General features: G+C 39.5%; 2 protein-coding genes across 7 annotated transcripts in view; both read right to left on the reverse strand.

Annotated features, from left to right (window-relative positions):
* The window catches only part of LOC145333484 (FMRFamide receptor-like), a 51994-nt gene extending 45939 nt beyond the window's left edge, over positions 1-6055 (reverse strand). Inside the window, exon 1 of the mRNA XM_080178638.1 lies at positions 5875-6055. The gene's annotated coding sequence lies outside the window, so the exon portion shown is untranslated. The remainder of the gene's footprint in view (positions 1-5874) is intronic.
* Positions 6056-7403: 1348 nt separating this feature from the next.
* Fibp (acidic fibroblast growth factor intracellular-binding protein) overlaps positions 7404-19258 on the reverse strand; it is a 78882-nt gene continuing 67027 nt past the window's right edge. Inside the window, exons 15-18 of one of the 6 annotated variants that reach the window (XM_080179153.1) lie at positions 9873-10157; positions 8723-8926; positions 8146-8216; positions 7404-8025 (exon numbers count right to left, since the gene is read on the reverse strand). In XM_080179153.1, the coding sequence (XP_080035279.1) occupies positions 10029-10157 (129 nt within the window). In that variant the 3' untranslated portion in view covers positions 7404-8025; positions 8146-8216; positions 8723-8926; positions 9873-10028. Of the gene's footprint in view, positions 8927-9872; positions 10158-19258 lie in introns of all 6 variants that reach the window. The other 5 variants (XM_080179151.1, XM_080179152.1, XM_080179154.1 and 2 more) reach the window with 5 other exon arrangements.

Genomic DNA, 19258 nt, shown 5'->3' on the forward strand with positions numbered 1-19258 from the left:
TACTCATGTGAAATTACCATTTTTTAAATGTAATGTTTTAAATTTAAAATTGATTACATTTTTGACTATTTTGTGTATTTTATTGTAAAATATAATTTATTTGAATGAAAGTTACTGATAAATGAGATTTGAAAAAAAGTTTTTCTTATTTTACCGTGTTCCAATATTATGCGCGAATAGTATTTCGTTTAGATTTGCATTCCCTATTATAAACATTTAACATTTTAACACGGAACACTAGAAAGATTGGGTATAGTTTCGTGGCAACGCACCTTAAGGGGCGATTCTTCATATTTTTCACAGTAGCTTTTCTCCGGCCTAATTTTAGCCCCTGCGGGGGCTCTAACCCTGCATGGCCAATTGCCTAAGCCTGTGGGGGCAATCACCTAACCCAATATAACCTAACCTAAAATAACCTCTAAAAGCCATTTTAAAAATACGTCGAATCGCCCCTTTAGGGACGTTGCCACGAACAGGGACTTTTCCCTAAAGATTAGCATTAACATTATTGGATCTTTTCATTAGAGGATTTGTTTTCTCAATGTTTTTTTTTATTTTACAGATTTTCTCTCTATCATTTTTTTTTAAAAAGAAAAATTTTTTTAAAAATTTGAAAACATTATAGCCTATCAACCATAAAAATAACTCCTTTAGGGCTTTTATAAACATCCATTTTGCTTAATATGTTTCATTTGTCTTCAAAACTATTTTTAGGCTTCCTATTGATATTATTACTCTTGTTTAAAAATGAAGCTTTTCTATAATTAGGGTCCGTTAGCTCTACAAGTATGTTTAAACTTATAAATGAATGTTCTGCTTAACAAATTCTGATACTCTACAAGAGTTAAATGTTCGTTTGTCCTGCCTTCTGATTTAGAGCTTCGCTTTATGGATGTCGTCAATCTTGTTTTATCAAAAAAATGAGCAAAAAGAATTTTTGTTTATATAATAATTTTACTTAAGTCGTTAATATCGTCTCGTTTATGATAAAAATTTGTTTGTTTATTTTAATAAATGCATAAACAGAACTTTTATGATTCATAAATTAGCTACAGGTTAAATAGAATATTTTGTAGAATTTATTTATTTTTTTTTATTTTCATAATTTCATTTTTTCCAGGGATAAGACAATGGCCTGATAAATTATTGAACATCCCTAATGATGATACACAAACTTCCGCTTCTTTAGATTACAATTATTGGTTGAAACATTTGGACACTTAACTATTTGAACCAACCAATCAAATTTCCATCAAAGTCCCTTAAGTTGTTGAGGCAACGAATAAGAAAACGTTGTAATAAAACTTTGGGGACTAGTGTAATAAACAGGCCATTGTCCCCTCTCTCCCTGTTAAATTAGCCAATTATCTAAATTACCAATTTAGGTACACTTTGAACTTAACAAAGCGTTCGATAAACTTTAGTCAAGAATCTATCCACAATAAAGAAAACGAAGTAACGGGTTTAGTAGTATTTTGTAGTAGCTTTTTTGTAAGGTTATTTCAGTTTAAGTTAGGTAATGTAAATGTTAAAGATTGCCCCGCAGGGTTAGGAACAGGCCCCACAGGGTTAGAGCCCCCTCGCAGAGGCTAGAAATAGGATGAAAGCTGTTGTGAAAATACGACAAAACCCGCTACTTTGTTTTCTTTCCATGAAAATCTTTCTATTTCATCTGTTTGTTTTATGTCTTGGGATAATTTTATAACTGTCCTTCAACTCATGGATGCTACGGCCGGAGCAGCTAGTTTTATATAAATCAAATACAAAGAAATATTGTTTATTTATCTTTTTTCATTCATTTTTTTGTTGATAAAATAAAGAAATCCTAATGAATACTATTGACCACGTGTGACTTTTTATTTATTTGTTTTTATATTCAAGGTTGTGTAACTTTAGGATTGTTAGGTCTGAATAAAAACAAGATAGAAAACGGTCATAACACGTAAAGAAGCGATGAAATGTCAAGAAAGACAATAAAATAGGTGATATTTCACCTGATTTAAAAACTTATGTGTCGTTTTAATCCAACAAATAATGCGAGAAAGTGTCATGTGTGACGTCATAAAAATCCATTTCTTTTTTAGGGGTGTCCATTTCTACTTCTCCTCTCATCCTTCCTTTATAGACGTATTTTTATAACGTCACACATGACACTTTGAGCTTTCTCAATAATGCGACAATTAATTTGAATAATATTGGAGGCAAAATAGTTTTTTTTGATAAAGATATATCTATAAACTTGATTCCCGATTTAAGACATTTAAACTTTTTTTTTTGACATGTTTTCTAATATTTTTCTTTTTTTATTTTCTTTTTTTGTGTATTTTTTCATATCAGAGTTAGATTGTGTAAGTTTTATACAACCTTATGAAATACCGTTATCACTAAGCTAATCCTACAGGATAAATAGGTTGGCTAATTATATCAAAGTGTTTTGCCAATTAAGTAATAAAAATAAACAAATCATAAGAGCAAGAATACGAATCTCAGTTCATGTTGCTGCAATGTCAGGTGCTTGACATAAATAATTAGAGTATGTTGGGGGGGGAGGGGAGGGGGAACTTTGGCACAAAACAGGCGCAAAACTTTACCATGCACAGTTATAATTTTCACACAAAGGTCGTGTAATTAAAGTGTTGGTTGTCAAAAGGGCGTTCATCTAATTCATTAGCAAAATTTGATTCAAAGAAAGAAAAATAAGATCTCGTGGTGTATCTTTATGTACGATTTATCTAAACTTTATGCAGAAAGAAAAAAAAATTCTTAAATTATTTAAATCCAAGCCCAAATTAGAGCTGTTTCCGAGATATGTACTTATTTGCTAATTAAAATGCATTAAAGTATTAATCAACAATTAGCGTAAAACACTAGAGAAGGAAACTGTATCTCCCCATCGCAACCACCTTGCCCAACCTTTCTATTGGGTCATATTGAAAATCAACCAATAGTGTCGCTTATATTAACACAGCAAAGTAGCAGAAAATAATTTAGAAGCAGACAAAAGAGGTCTTTGATAAATAAAGGGAGGTAGTTGTCTGTATATACATCTATACTATAGATCTGTTAATCAACATACTAAAAAGGACATCTTTATCTCGTGAATAAAAAGTTTCTGTTATGAAATGTAAAGTTTTGCTCTTAGCGATTTTTTACGCTTAACAATAGGTGTTCATGTAAACTCAATTTTTTTAAATTTGTTTAATCGGCTGCTATAAAAGATGGATGACTGACATTTCTCTTGACTAAGAATTTTCTAGGGGATCTATATCTATTTTTTTAAAAATAAAATAAGAAAATGGCGGGTGGTCGACTTCCCCTCCTCCACCAAAAAAGTACCCTTTTTCCCACACAATTTTTTTTTACTTTTTCTTTTTAAATCTAAAGTAAAAAATGGGTAGTCGTAATCAATCCCCGTCCTCCTCATGCGCCCCTAGATGCCTCTAGGGGGCGTAGCCGCTAGTTTTTTTGTATTTTATTATGGATGTTAACAAATGTACAACATGAAGGAAAATATAATTTTACATGCTAAAATATTGTATGTGTACAATGTTGTATGGGTGGGACACCTGTCCCCGACAAGTGATGATAAATCCAAATATAAACAAAGTAATTTCCTCTTATCTTTGCCCTCACATACTCACACATACACACGCATAATATACACACATACACACACACACACACACAAACACACACACTTAACAACAATACCAAATTTACGTATTCATTTTTTTGGCGACTGAATGAAAAATTATAAGATTAATTTAGTTTTGTTAGCCTTGAGAGGCCAAGGCCTGGTCAAACAAAACTGACATTAATTATATGATTTTATTTCATTATTCTTGGTAAATTGTCTGTACGATAAATGATTTTTCAGTATGGCTAGAGCTGGTTTTTGTCTAGCGTATATAAATCGGTTTTGAAGCCATACTGGGAAGGTTCTAACTATTTCAGATAAAAAAAAAATTGCTAACGAACAATCACTTATTTTATCTAAAATATTTGATAACTTAATTTAGCGACTTTGTTCAGCGTATATTTATGAACAAATGTATGATGATATAATGTTATTGTAAATATTTTCTATGTCAGAGAGAAAACAAGGATGACAACATACATCCCGACAAATCAAACAAACTAACAGTCAAAACAATATCAAAGCTTCAATACTTGAATAAATTCTTCAAATTGATTGTTTGTTCCAAATGTAAATAATTATTCATTAAATTCAATTATCATAAGAATCTTCGTGCTTGAGGTTTTAATTGCCTACCTAAAATTACAAAAAATATGTGTATTTATTTCTTAAACGTTTTAAAAGTTAGTCTACAACTAATGTCAGTCCGTTAGGTTCACCCTATCCCCCTCATAAAAAAATGAAACAGCTAATTTTAACCCCTTCAAAATTTAAAAAAAAAACAGTAGATTACCCCCAGAGACCTTTAAAACTCCATCATTTACCCCCTCAAAATAAAAAATACATTAAATTACCCCCTCCCCCGGAAAAAAAACCTTAAAACCACCTTACCCCACTAAAGCATTTTTAAAATACATTAGATAACCCTATCAAACTATTGAAACCCCTCATTTTACCCCTCTCCAAATAAAAAGCTTGAACGTCCCTTTCTATCATGTTATTTAAAAGATAATCCAAATACAATTATTAGAAAGTGTACTCAAGTTTAGGGATACAGGGGTAGGAAAATGGAAAATAAAATTATCAAATATTTAAATATGAGTATTCTTTTAAGTTTCTAACGGATACGCCCCTAGAGGCCTCTAGGGACACTTAAGGGATTTGTTGAAGTTGAACATTTACTTTCAATTTTAGTTTTAAAAAAGGAAAAAAATATTTTTTTTTTTGGGTGGGGGAGGAATATTAATAATAGGGGTGATTTCTCTTCGGTGATGGAGATGCCCTTATCCAAAATGTCATAATTTCCTGAACTTATAAGAAGCTTCACTGTAAAAAAGAAACATATCGGTTCACCAGAGATCCCTCGAAACAGACAAAAACTACTTTATATAATAGAATTGATTTTAACTTTTGTAATAGCTACCCCGGATAGCTCAACAGGATTTATTAACTTCAATTGATATGTCACTGTATTCCCGAATACATTTCAATTTTCAATTTCAAAATTAAAATTAAATGTTTATGTTATATTTAGATGTTTATTTTTGTTTTCTCTAAATAAATCAATCAAACATTTGATTGACTCACTAATTTAGGAGCGCAACTTATCTAAAGTATAATTTTAGGGCATATATTTAAAAGAATTTCAATTTTCTACCATGTAGTTTCAAAAATGTCAAGACTTGAAAATCGTATTTTTCTGATATGTGCAATTTATATAGCTGGCTTATTTTCACGAAAACAGCATGACGACTAATTTAGTTAATATGTCTAATTGTTTGTTAATAAACAATTATATACGTTTAATGGTATACTTTCAACTTATGCTTGAAATCATTTTTATGAAATGCACTTCATGCAACTATTCTTTTGGATTTTAAACTGTAAAAGGGTATAGGTACTATTCTAATAGAAATCCTCAAAAACAGATATTTCAACCCCATTTATCGTTCCATTTTGGCGACTTTAAAAATACCAACTATTTTAGCAAATTATATCTCCTTTTTGCTTGTCTGATTTTAAACATTGGATTTTAAAGCTTTTGATTTGGAAGCTAAAATATCTTTATCTTTTTATACAGTGATTCCTTTAACGAATAAGCATTAATGTATTTTAATATAAAGCATAGCTACTGCTTTTGAGCTTGATCATTTACGATAGATTTACATAGATATCAAGTTGATTTTTTTGCATCAAAGTTATTTTTTCAAAAGTAAAAAAACTTAAAATTGCTGTACCTTAATCAAAATAGCATTTTGCAGGGCTTCAAACTAGCATCCCTCCTACCATATTTTTAATCACTTAAACTATCTTTATAGCGGATTAAAGTTAGTGGATTTTTTAGTCAATTTTTTGAGGATTTTCCGACGGAGAAATTCTGTTGGGAACCTCGCAGGCTTGACGGAGAACTACTGAGATGGTGGTTCTCAAATCTTCGGTCCGATGTTGTGAGAGCAAGTGTGCATACGAAATGATAATTTTTTGTCAAATAGTAATTGAGTAAGTGTTTCATAGAACTTGCGTTTTTTTTATATTTAATCTCCTCTTAATATGACCACACCCGAGACAGTCAGGAGTTCGAATATCAGCTCAACAGGGCGTCAGAGCTAAAGACGTTAAGAATTGTTCCTATGGGTGCTATGTCCGCTGCGCGCGACATTAATAGCCATAGTAGGGGGAATGCCTTGGCCCCAAACGGCTTAACTTACAATCATGCACATGACCTCCTGAAAATCAAGGCTGTCTGTTATTTAATATAATACCCAGGGTGTTTGTACTAAAAGAAGAGTTTTCCTTGGTTGTTGGACCTGACGTTAAAATGTCATGGACAGCAGCCTTTAAAATAAATATTTTAGAGGCTATTTTTCTAAGGCTTGGGGATTTTTTTGCACCTACTTACGTTGCATTGCTGGAACATAAATATGTTGATGCTTTTCTGAAGATGGTAGACTTTTAAGTACAGCAGTTTTGAGATATTATTGGACACACCAACAACCATACAACAATCTACTTTGAGTTCTAGCCTAAAATCATTCTTTCATAAATTTTACGTTTTTCAAAGAGCACCGATGAAAGAGTGGGAGGTATGATATTAATTCATACGTATATTACCTGGTTTTATTAAAATTGGTGTAACATTAATAAAATGTGTAAAAAAAAACCTCGAATGGACTGTTATGTCCAAAAGAAAATAACCCGGGAACTATTACTTTTACGAGCTTAATTCCTCGCTCGTGGGAGGAGAGATGAAGGTCGTTTAAGTTAAGCAGAGAGACAGAGAGAATAATTATTTCTCGCATCGTATTATAAACAGCTTTCCGCGGATATAAAATGTACAATTATAAGATTGAAACCAGTTTTTTTTATATACGTAGAAAACTGGATATAATACGATGGTAGACACAATTTCTTCGTATTGATGAGAACCAGTTGTTCCAATCTACCGGTTTCGAATGATTACGAGAAAAAAATATATGGATTTTTCAAAAGGGTAATATTATGGGATAGGAAAACGAATGAATCGTCGTAACCGGTGGATCGATATGGTTCTCATTTACGATTCTAATATTTTGAGGGAAATCATACTCCCTTTATAAGTGAAATCGCCCCTGGAAAAAAAGCCTCTAACAATTTATTTCTAAAAAACAGAATTCAAAGTTGATGTTCGACTTATACTCCTTCCCTTCTTTCAAGTGTCCCTAGAGGCCTTTATAAACGAAGCAGATATTGAGTAATATGATTGTAAGAAACGAACAAATTACAAATATTCAAATTATGAAATTTTTATTTTGCCTTCTAAGATATTACAACAATAAGTTTTTTTTTATCGCATGTATAAGCAGCTTTCCGCGGATATTAAAATAAAAAATTACAAGATTAAAGCCAGTTTTGTTAGCCCCGAAGGGCCGGGCTAAAAAACTAGTATTAATATTATGATTTTTAATTTAATATTCATAGAAAACTATAACACGATACGTTACATGATTTTTCAATATGGATAAGAACTGGTTCTGGATATTAATCGGTTTCGAAGCCATACTGAAAATATATTACAAATATGAATAATATTACAAAAATTTTAGCTTTTTAAAAACTATTGAAACAATTCACAAGAATACTGCATTTATTAGTATAATCATAAAATCTCTTTAAATGTGTGATATTATTTTTAATTTATGCAGGGCTCGGCAGCCATAACACGCCAATAAGAACCAGTAAATGTTTCGCTGTAAGTATCGCTGAATCGTCTATGGGTAAACTAATCTCCAAATTTATTTTTACAAGTTAAAAAACAAGTAAATAATAAAAATCATAAAACGCTTATTACCAGGAGAGAATATCCAATTTTAGAGATTTTTAAATTGATTTAGATATTTGACTATCCACAACTGATTGAACGATACTTTTTTAAAGAACCCTCCTAAGGTTAAACATCAAAATGAACTTTTAGTTTAAATCGTCCAGAAAAAGGGCTGCCTTAAAAAAGCAAAATTCAACAGGCTTATTACATCAATTACAAATTACACTCCAAATAATATATAAAATAAACAAGGATGACAACATCCATAAAAGCGAAGCACTGAAACGGTAGGACAAACGAAAATTATCACTTGTATAGTGTCAGAACTGAATAATCAGAATATAAATGTATAAGAGTCGAAGCAAAATTGTAAGTAAATTTGTTGAAAAACTGCTTAAATGCAGGTTAATGTTTAAGGACATACTTAAACTTACGTTTTTAGGACTTTATTTCAGAGATGCTTCGCTTATAACATTGTACTTTGTTGTCCTAGAAATCAGTATTCCAAAAATCAGATCAATCAGATAATTTCATCACATAAAAGTTTGTTGATAAAAAAGTTAAAGATGGACGTACAGACATTCTGGTAATAATTATAGAGTTGCTATACACTTTCTAAATCTACTACAGGAATCAACATGCAAAGTTTGAAATCGATAGGACAATTCTATCATGCCTAAATTTACAAAAAAAAGCTATCCGTTCTGGACGGACGGACGGACGGACGAACTGACGCTAATTATAGAAAAGCTTCGCTTTTGAAATTAGTAGCTAACTGTTTCCACCTTCTTGTGGATCATTGTTTAAGTTAAAAAATTTTATTACAAAACATACTACTAAGAATCTTAATAATTTCAATCGTCTAGAGAAAAATCAATATTTTTAAATTATTGATATAAACAAAAAACGAATGAATGTACTTACAACTATGAATACAAAAACGTCGATATTCCACACAAAGAAATTTTTTTCATCCTCTTTATATTTTACTGAGAGGGAGGGGACATTGGGCTTTTACTACCCCAAAAGTTAAAAACCAAAATCTCTCATTACAAAGGGGGGGGGGGGGGGTTAATGCTACCATCTCGTAATCAATGTATAAGTGGCACTTAGAATTCAAATTTCGATCTGAAATTTTGCATGAGTAATCCTTGGTAGGTCTATTTTCCCTAAATCGAACAAAAAGTTGGAAAAGTAACGGCTAATGGCTGGCGGCTCAGCCGTTTAGCCATTTTTTGGTATTCTCAATGCAAATCCATCACGAAACCTATCTCCACATAATACCAGCTCATACCAATAACGAAATTAATTCGGAAGAAAATCACAAAACCTATACGTGTTTTTCAGCTGTCGTTGGGGGGCAACACATCGTAAAATTGACGACCTCTCCATTTGCCCCCCAAACATTATTATTTTAGATTTATTTTGCTTGTTGGTTATACCTAATTCCTGACATAATACTCTTTGTTGCTCTAAAACGTTTTCAAACGATTCTAGTCTGTATTTGCTGATACTAGAAATTAAAAAAAAATGTTTTTTGTATCATTTCACATGATTTAAAGCAAAAATATGTTTTAAAAAGTTGATTTCTGCGTAATTTAAGACAGATTTGCCCTAAAAATAGCCAAAAAAAACGGCTAAACGGCTGAACCGTTAGATATTACTTTTCCAACTTTTTGTTCGATTTAGGGAAAATAGACCTACCAAGGATTACTCATGCAAAATTTCAGATCGAAAATCTAATTCTAAGTCCCATTTATACATTGATTACGAGATGGTTGCATTAACCCCCCCCCCTTATTTTAATTTAGAAAGATTAATTTTATTTTAAGGATGCAAAAAACAAAATTTATTGTCTCTGTTATGATACTTTTAAAGAAGAAAAAAGTTTGGAGCACAAAAAATTCTCTTAGGTGTCAAATCAATGTTCCTGACAATTTGATAACTAAAAAACTAAACTATAAAATGCTATTATTTCAGATCTATTAAACACAAAAAAATGACATACATAACAAAATAAACTAATACTTCAAGCCATTGTGGAGGAGAAAATCTATACGCTTTATCCACCAAATGGCCCTTCTTACTCCACTATATTCTGACAAAAAATATTTCAATGATAGTCTTCAGGGTGGAAAAGAATTTGATGAAATGAACTTTTAGCATGGGCTCCAGATGCAGCAGATTGTCAGTTAAGATTTCTTCATAACTTTGTAGAATCTGAAAATAAAATCTTAATTAAATTGATTTTTAAAAGTGGATTATCTTCGAGTGTTTCTTAAAAATTATTAGCGAGGAATAAAAAAAACTACAACGTGTATTTCAATTAACCTATTATGTGTTAATTTATGGGCCCCACCTTCCTAATCTAGTTCTATAATATTAGCTTAAACCTTTATTTATTTTTAATCGATTTGAATTTTGAATTATTGAACCAGTTTTTCATGTACTTTAATAATGATAATAGTGATAATCCCAGCTGGCTAAAATAATTATACCCTCCATCCACCCACTTTACCCCATCCCCTCTTACTGGATAAACAAAACGACCAAAGAAGAGGTCCATCTTAGGAACCTTAATTGACGACAATTTTTCCCTGTAAATATTCCAAACTCATTATTTTTAGTAGCAAAGCTACTCTATAATTCACTTTCGTCTGTCCGCCAGTCCGTCCGTAACGCTATGGGGGAAAAGTGATTTTCTCAGCTCATATTCAAGATAGACAGATGAAATATTTAGTGAAGATTCTTATGACATATGCCCATCCAATCTATACATTGTTTTGTCCATCTGTCTGTTATTTGGGGTGCTAGATCGATTCCTAGATTTTCAAGTTTTCGTGATTTTATCAACTCATTTTCAAGATATTTTCTTTTCTATTAGTTGAGGTGCTAGATGGATTCATAGATTTTTAAGTTTGCGTGATTTTAAAGGTTTCGTGATTTCCCTATTTTATCAAGTTTAATGTTTATTATATGACACTGTTCTATAGTAAACTTTTTCCCAATATACATTCATAATTTTGAGCTTCGCTACTTATGGATGTTATCATCCTTGTTTTCTCACGATTCACTTTCATAACTTAAGGTGTCAACAAATCACAAAAAAATGAAATTAAGATTTTGATTATTTTTATTATAAAGCAGATTAAAGAAGTCCGACACTAGCCATATAATAAGATAATGATTAGAGTAATGAAGAGTAAGTTCATATTATAAAAGTTGATTAGTTTCTGTAAATGATCTATTATGAAGAACAAATAAAATATTTAACAGTAGCGGCTACGCCCCTAGAGGCATCTAGTGGCGCTTTAGGTGATGGTGAATTGAATTTGACCTCCCTACTTGTTTTGGTGTCAAAAAGAAAAGTATGATCTTCCCTGTATGAGAAACATATCGGTTCAGCGGTTAGCGAGATCGTTCGGAACAAACAAACATCCAGTTACTTTATGATAAGGATAAGATGATCTAAAAGACATATTATGCTATTAAAATATGTCAGAAAATGTTTAATTATATAATTAAAATAAAATAGAATATTTAATTTCAATTTATCAAATGTAAAATTAGGGAAAATGAGAAGGATTTCAATATAAAATTCAAAATAATTTAAATACCTAACACATTACACAAAACGGGGAAACAGTCAAAGCTCATTTTTTGTGTAATTTTTGTTTGTTTGTCTGTTTTAGATATACAGTAAGTGTCAAGAAAAAACATAAATTTTAGAATTTCCTGACGACGTACGAACGGACATTAACAAATTATAGAGTAACCGTTCTAAAAAATATGTAAAATATAAGTTTAAATTTTAGCACGTATGAATTTTGTGTTTATATCCTAAATGTGAAATAAGAATGATCTTGATGAAAATTACAGATATAAAATTCGCACAAGATAAAACCTAAAGGATTTTTCCCCAGGAAATTTAACAAATATTTTTTCATTTTATTTTCTGCAGAAAACTGTATATAATAAGATGAAATAAAGTAATTTATCAAATCGTATTATAGACAGCTTTCCGCGGATATTTATAATATGTAGACCTGGTCTAACAAAACTGATTTTAATTCTATGATTTTTATTTTAAAGTCGTGAAAAATTTAATGCTATTGTGGTATCCGCCTAGGGTAAATGGCAGACACCAGAGTTCAAAATGACTACAGCAGTGTGAACAGACGTGGACACCTATACTATAGAGAAGCTACGCTTCTCTAGCAATCACTAAATAATAAACAGCATCTATTCAGTTGTTCCTTTATTGAAGGTCTAAGGATTACTAAAGTTATATACAACAAACAATAGCTACACAGATAGGAATAAATAATCATAAATAAAAGCAATATAATACATATACAATAGTCAGTTTGGGCAATAATGATCCCCCATCCCTGAGAAGGGTGGGGGGAATTAACAATGCAGCTTAACCATAATAAGGCTGTCAGATTCAATCATTAATTTTAGGCATAGGGAGGGGGTCGGCAGACCCCTTCCCCAGGACTCGGGGGAGGGCCTTTGGCCCTTCCCTGAACCCCGGTCAGGGGTGCCATAGGCATGGCTCACGGTTGCCGAATACCACAACTCTCCCCTCGGAAGGCTGGGAGGGGGTCTCCCTGCCAGACTTCCGACAGTGGTTGAGGCCTTCGGCCCGCTCCTTAGGGCTAAGATATATACAAATGATAATGATTCAATGGAATCCTAGTGGTGATTTTCAGGGCTGATGGGCTCCCAACGTGGGATAGAAGGTAGAGGCTGGCTTTGGTTGGACACGTAGCTCGGCGCCGGCAGGCGTCAGGTTGGCGTGGGGCACAGCTGTTGCGGGGCCGGTCAGCAGCGGGGCATTCTGGTTGTTGTTGGCAGCGGCTGGGGCACTGGCTGCCAAGTTGACCGTCTGAGCGGCAGCCTGGCCTCCCGAGGGGCCGCGGGGTCTTCCAGAGGGTGGTCCAGGCCTGCCTGGGCGGTCATGCCCGCTATCGGCTGATTGCATGGACACCATTTCCTCGGCGGCTTCCCGGCCGATGGGAATGGCATCCCAGTCTACTGAAAAGTCCCGGGACTTGGCATGGGTGAGCCGGGCTCTGGCCAAGGCCTTCCTGTACAAGGTTGGATGGTACAGGAACACTTGTGACATCGCATTCATGGCGGCCTGTACACCTCCTTGTGCGGCTGCCAGGGAAATGATGGTCAGATCCCCCAGCAGTTTGAGGATCAACAACAGCAAACACAGTATGGCTGCGCCATCTCCCCACTCGTGAATAGCTTGTCTGAACCCAGCCCAGACATCCAGGGCGGCCTCTCCTTCCTCCGCCAGTCGGTCGATATTGTAGGACACGATTCCATGGTCTCCGGTGGCCGAACAGCTACCTTGCTGAACGCATGAGCCATAGGACAGGCCGGTCAGCATGGCGGATTTATACGCTGGGAACGCTAGCAGCTGCTGCCAGTCGTTCAACTCAGCCTGCAAATACAAGCCTCCCGAACTAAAGTCATCCAAGGGTTCTGTCAGCAGCTGCTTGGGCGTATCCAGCGGGGGTGGCCTCTTCTTAGGTGCGGGGGTTAGCTCTATCCATCCTTCCTCCGCGTGCACAGTCAGGGGGTAGGTGGAGGAGCAGGGAATCTTGGTGGCGTGGCCGCTATACACCCGTGTCACGGCGTCTACAAATCCTGTGGGTTCCACTGGTACTTTGTCCCAACATTCCTTGCTTTCACGGACAACGTATTTGTTGCGTTGGCAGGTAAGCTGGAGCAGGACATCTCCCCTCAGCACAGAGAACGTGCTCCCCTGGACACGCACCGGGTGGGCCGGGTCTAGTTGCTGGAGCTTCCAGCAATTGGCCGCTACTTCTTCTGCCGCTGTGCTTTTCATGCGTGTCTCCAGGGTAAATCCAATGTAGCCTGCATGTATCTGGGCCTGCAGGGGGACATCCACATCCCTGGCCGATACTCTGGGCAGCGCTGCCGCGGCCGGGTCAGCTGCCACGAACAATGCTGGGTGGTTGGTGGCATGGGCCTCAAAGTCGCAGTTCACTATTGAGGTGGGGGTGGTCATGTTGATGAAGAACTGGGCTTGATGGTCAACCAGGAACGCATCCATCACTAGGCTAGGCTGGAGGCTGCGGATCAGCCTCAAGGGGCAATCTCTCCCCAGGTGGTCCCACACGTAGGTTGCTTCCCCAGTGATGCAAGACAGCTCAGAATGGGGACATTCTAAGGTCAGGTGGTCAGATTGGGACTCCACCCGTCCATCCTCTACTACGTAGGTCTCTTCCTTGACCAGCAGCCGTCGTTCCTGGAGCACTAATTCATTGCGGTACAGCTGGCCCTCGAAGTGGACGTCCTCCCCTTCACAACCCACCCCCTCGGGGCTGTTGACCAAGGCGCCCACCATATCGAGGGTGAAGAACAGGGGATGGTTCAGCTGGAACGTCAGTGGCTGGGTCTTGCCTGGCAGCGTGTAGACTTGGTTCCTGGCCAGGTCTCGGCACGTTTCTGGATCGATCTTGGTTGGCCTCATGAGGGTGGGGACCGAGGTCACCTTGAGGTGACCCCATACCCCACACCTGAATGTCCACTGGGACACGGTGAGCTGACAACTGTATCCTGTTGTTTCCCTAATCTTGACTTGCTGCAGGACATGTACTTCATGGCCCAGGGGCACCTCCTGGTGTAGCGGTTCCGTGCTACACATCTTTTCCTTATTGTAGGCTGTGACGTGGGTGGGGTTGGCGCAGTCCCACCCTACCAGGACGTAGCTAGTTGTAGGCCACACGGCTGCCAGCAGTAGTCCCCACAGAACCATCCACCAGTGTGAGAAGCTACCAGACAGCCATCTACCTTGCGCACGCGGCTGGGGATCTTCGGCTCGGGTCACGGCTGCTTCTTGGGGCTGGACACGGCTGGGCTGCTCCTGGCTAGATACAAATTTCCATTGAGCGTTATCTTTGTGTGTTCGGGGCACCCCGATACCCTCCCCAATGACAGACTGGCAGGCGACTGGCGCTTGCCTGGGTGTCGGCTCCCCTAGCCCCAAGGGGTCCCTTCCCTTGTCCATGGCATGCCCAGTGGCATGGGGCTGAAGTGCGTGTGGCACAGGCTCGCCCTGACTCACGTCCCTCCCCTGCCCTAGGAACTCAGGTGCATGTGGCACAGGCAAGTCCTTATATCCCCAAATTTCAATCTCCCCAGCCTCTGGTGCAGGAGGCACAGGCAAGGTTGTGGTTTTACAATAATTTGGATACAATACATTTGTTAAATTTAACTTATCCTGGCTCGACTGGAAGTGCTGGGCAGCTGGGTTCCCTCGGCTGGCAGGGGGCGCTGGATGGTGTATAGTTGGGCTCTCCCTACAGGCTGGTGGCGCTGGCTGACTGGAGGTGACGGATGTCACCCCTTCCTCTGGGACTGCTGGCTCGTTCCAGGATCCAGGTATCTCGGTGGCGGCGACGGTTGTCGGCCCAGGCACCAGGTTGTAGGCACTGGATAGCACCCCCCAGTCATCGCAGGTGGCGGCGCTGGGTGGCGCCCCATACATTGACTCTGATGCGCTGGCTAGCGCCTCCTGCCTCTCTCGTTCAACGGCCGCCAGGGCCTCCCCGTACACCGTCTCAGTGACGCTGGGTAGCGCCCCTCCACTCTTGCTGGATAGGCTCGGTTGGGCAGGCCCCATCATGTTTAGGCTAAAGGGCTGGGGCCTCAGGACTTCTGGCTCGGCAATGTTGTTGGGCTGCACAAACTCCGGCCCCAGGTGGTTGAGACTGAAGCCCAGGCCAACCCTGTTGGGTTCAGCAGCGCCTCCCAGTACGTTGATTCTAGCTGGAACGGTCCCAAACTGCGGCATTCCGTCGGCTCGGCCCGCTGCGTTGGGGGGGCTGCTTGCTGCGGTGGTGCTCGGGGCGCGCTCCCTTCCATGTTGGCTACTCTGCTGGGCTTTCCTGGGGGAGCGCCCTTGTCTGCAGTGCGCCTCCGGCCGGCTATCTGGTCCCAGTCGGCTCTGCACTCGGCCGCCGTATGGCCAGCATAGTGGCAACGCTCGCACTTGGCAGGACGGTCACGGCGTGGCTGGGTGCGTCTCTCCTCTAGGCTGACTTCCATAGGCGTCGGACAGTCTCGAGCTCGGTGGCCTCTCCCTTGGCAGCGGAAACAGCGGCCTGAAGCCTTGTCATCTGGGGCGACCTTCCCCATCTGGTGGAGACCCGGAGCCAAGGCGCCAATCTCCATTGGCTCCGACTCGTCGTAGTTGGGCAACTGGACGCTGGCTGATCCCGTGAGCCCGTCGGTGGCGTCCACTAGGCACACACCCTCCTTCAGCTGCTTGGTAATCATTGTGACGGTGAACATGGCTCGCCTCGTGTACTCAGGTACAGAGGCGATCTCATGACTCATCATTTCACGTTTCACATTAGCGTTACGAATGCCACGATTTAATTCATCGATTAATAACTCAAGATCCTCATGGCTGTAGGCCTCCCTATACAAGGCACACTTTGTGGATATGTATGCTTGTATAGGTTCTGTCGAGTGTTGCCTGTAATCCCTGAAGGCTTGCTTCAAAGTCTGGGATTCAAAGGCTGGACAAAATAACATTTCACACTCGGCCTTGACTTGTTCGTATGTCAAGGCTTGGCCTGCCTCGCCAAACAGATGAGAAGCCATTTCCGCCGCTTGCCCTACCAGTGACAGTAAAAGGGCGTTGCGGCAGTTGAGGGTGTCATGGGGCGGCACGCGGTAAGCCGCCCATGACATCTCGAGTCTGCGGATGTGGGAACTCCAGGATTGCTTGGGCGGTCCTCTATACTCCGGCAGGTTACTCAGCATCAGCTTGCGGTACTCGGCTGGAGCCGGCTGGGGGTCATCCTGGAGCCATCCTTGGGCTTGGTCGCCGCCTGGCGCTTGCGGCTGCTCCATCGGGTCAACGGTTCAGCGGCGGGACACAAAGCTGTAAGACAATATTATAAATGGTTTACACTTGAGGCTTTCTAGCCTAGCAGCCAACACTGTTTATCACTAGGTTGGTAGTTTTAGCTACAAAGATATAACTTAGATGTACTTGTCACTAGTTTTTTTCTGAGTTTGTAGAGTAGGCTGGTAGGGGTAGATAGCTGTTGAGGGTCTGAACTGCTGTCAGGAACTGATTGGGTTTTCCTTTATCACACTGTAGATAGGAGGGAGAAGTTTGTGATTCTTATCTTTTTTTCTAAAAATATCTCTGTTAGATGCTATGGAGTAGCTCCGCTCCTGCGTGTGTGTGTGTGTGTGTGTGCGTGAAATGTCCTTTCCTTGCAGCGCGCTTACGCACCGTCAAATCCGCGCACTTATCCCTCAACTCGCTCTCTCATTGGTCCGCTTTGTCCGTTGAATTTTGTGATATGTCCCGAACTCTGTTGCGCGACCCGTAAATGGCGCTCTGTTCTCCCGATCGCTAGCTCCACACCGTGGGCGGACTTAGTCAAGTGTGGGTAGGAGGGGGGAAGCGCGTGAGGGGACGGGGTAAAACCGTCCGTTCCCCCTGTGAGGAAGGGGGAGTGCTGTGGGTTTGAGGTAACTGTGTGATGAGGTAATGGTGCCCTTTCTCCTTAATCCTGGGCTTATTGTTATGTCACCTTGATTGTATTCTCTTCAATGGATGGTGGGCCCCTCCCTTTCCTCTGGGATAAGGGGTGTATTTGTTGTGCTGGAGGCTTGGGTGGTTAGATTGTTTATCAAGGCATTGTTATATTACATCTAGATTCTATTTTTGGCCTTATCACAATACATAACAGATTTGCTTACCAAGCCTGTTCTATTTTTAGTTTTATCACAATACACAACAAATTGTTTGCCAATCCTTGCTCATAAATCTATTGTTTAGCCATCACACTAGGGTGGTAATCCCTACAATGTGATATAATATCTGCTTTTCTAGATGGGTGGCTGCGCTGTAGCCTCTCAGGATACTTGGAGTTGACGTAGTTTCTTCTGCTTGGTACACTACACTCGTATGTTGGCTCGCAGCTCGCAGCTATTTGGCGTGTTTCAGCCTATCGGCGGCAGGGAATGTCCCGTCCTGCAGCGCCGTATATCCGAATCCGACTGTTGGCGGCAGGGAATGTCCCGTCCTGCGGCGCCGCTGGTTCGAATCCTTGGCTTGTTTCAGTCTATCGGCGGCAGGGAATGTCCCGTCCTGCAGCGCCGTGTATCCGAATCCGGCTGATGGCGGCAGGGAATGTCCCGTCCTGCTAGCGCCGCTGGTTCGAATCCTGCTATCTCTTGCAGTAAATGTTGGCCTATTTTCAGCCGTTTGCACTTAGTTGGCCTGTTTCAGCCAGTCCGCAGGCCTGTTTCAGCCCATGAGCGCTAAATTCTCCGTTAGATGTCGGCGCTTCTTGCGGTTCTCCGTCAAGTTTCGCTGTTTCGCTTCCACAACTGCCGGATGCAGAGTTAGACCTTGCTATCCAGGGTGGGTAATTCAGGTTGCTTGTGTCAGTTTTGCCAGTTTCACTGCTGGGAGTACCTTAGCCTCAGCTGCGCGTCTGCTCTACACTTGTGGTTTGCCGTAATCTCACACAGCTGTCACCAAAAGTTGTGGTATCCGCCTAGGGTAAATGGCAGACACCAGAGTTCAAAATGACTACGGCAGTGTGAACAGACGTGGACACCTATACTATAGAGAAGCTACGCTTCTCTAGCAATCACTAAATAATAAACAGCATCTATTCAGTTGTTCCTTTATTGAAGGTCTAAGGATTACTAAAGTTATATACAACAAACAATAGCTACACAGATAGGAATAAATAATCATAAATAAAAGCAATATAATACATATACAATAGTCAGTTTGGGCAATAATGATCCCCCATCCCTGAGAAGGGTGGGGGGAATTAACAATGCAGCTTAACCATAATAAGGCTGTCAGATTCAATCATTAATTTTAGGCATAGGGAGGGGGTCGGCAGACCCCTTCCCCAGGACTCGGGGGAGGGCCTTTGGCCCTTCCCCGAACCCCGGTCATGGGTGCCATAGGCATGGCTCACGGTTGCCGAATACCACACTATACATGCTTTTTCTGTATGGCTCGGAACTGGTTCATATCCGGCGGATATTAATCGGTTTCGAAGCCATATTGCGGAAACCTATTCTAAAACTCATTTTTATGTATTTGCTGATTCAAAATGGTATTACTTTTATTTGTTCATAAGAGTTCTATCAAAGCACGTTTCTCTTTAAAAGTTAAAACCTTCCAAAAAAGGTCGTGTAATCAAATTGTCGGTTATCCTTTAATAAGAGATAGTAAACCCAATAATGCTGGGCTAAGTGATATGGACAGCAGACAACATTTACTCTGA

This window comes from Acartia tonsa, chromosome 12, assembly GCF_053477335.1.
Source record: "Acartia tonsa isolate MP-2025a chromosome 12, ASM5347733v1, whole genome shotgun sequence".
Taxonomy (NCBI): Eukaryota; Metazoa; Arthropoda; class Copepoda; order Calanoida; family Acartiidae; genus Acartia; species Acartia tonsa.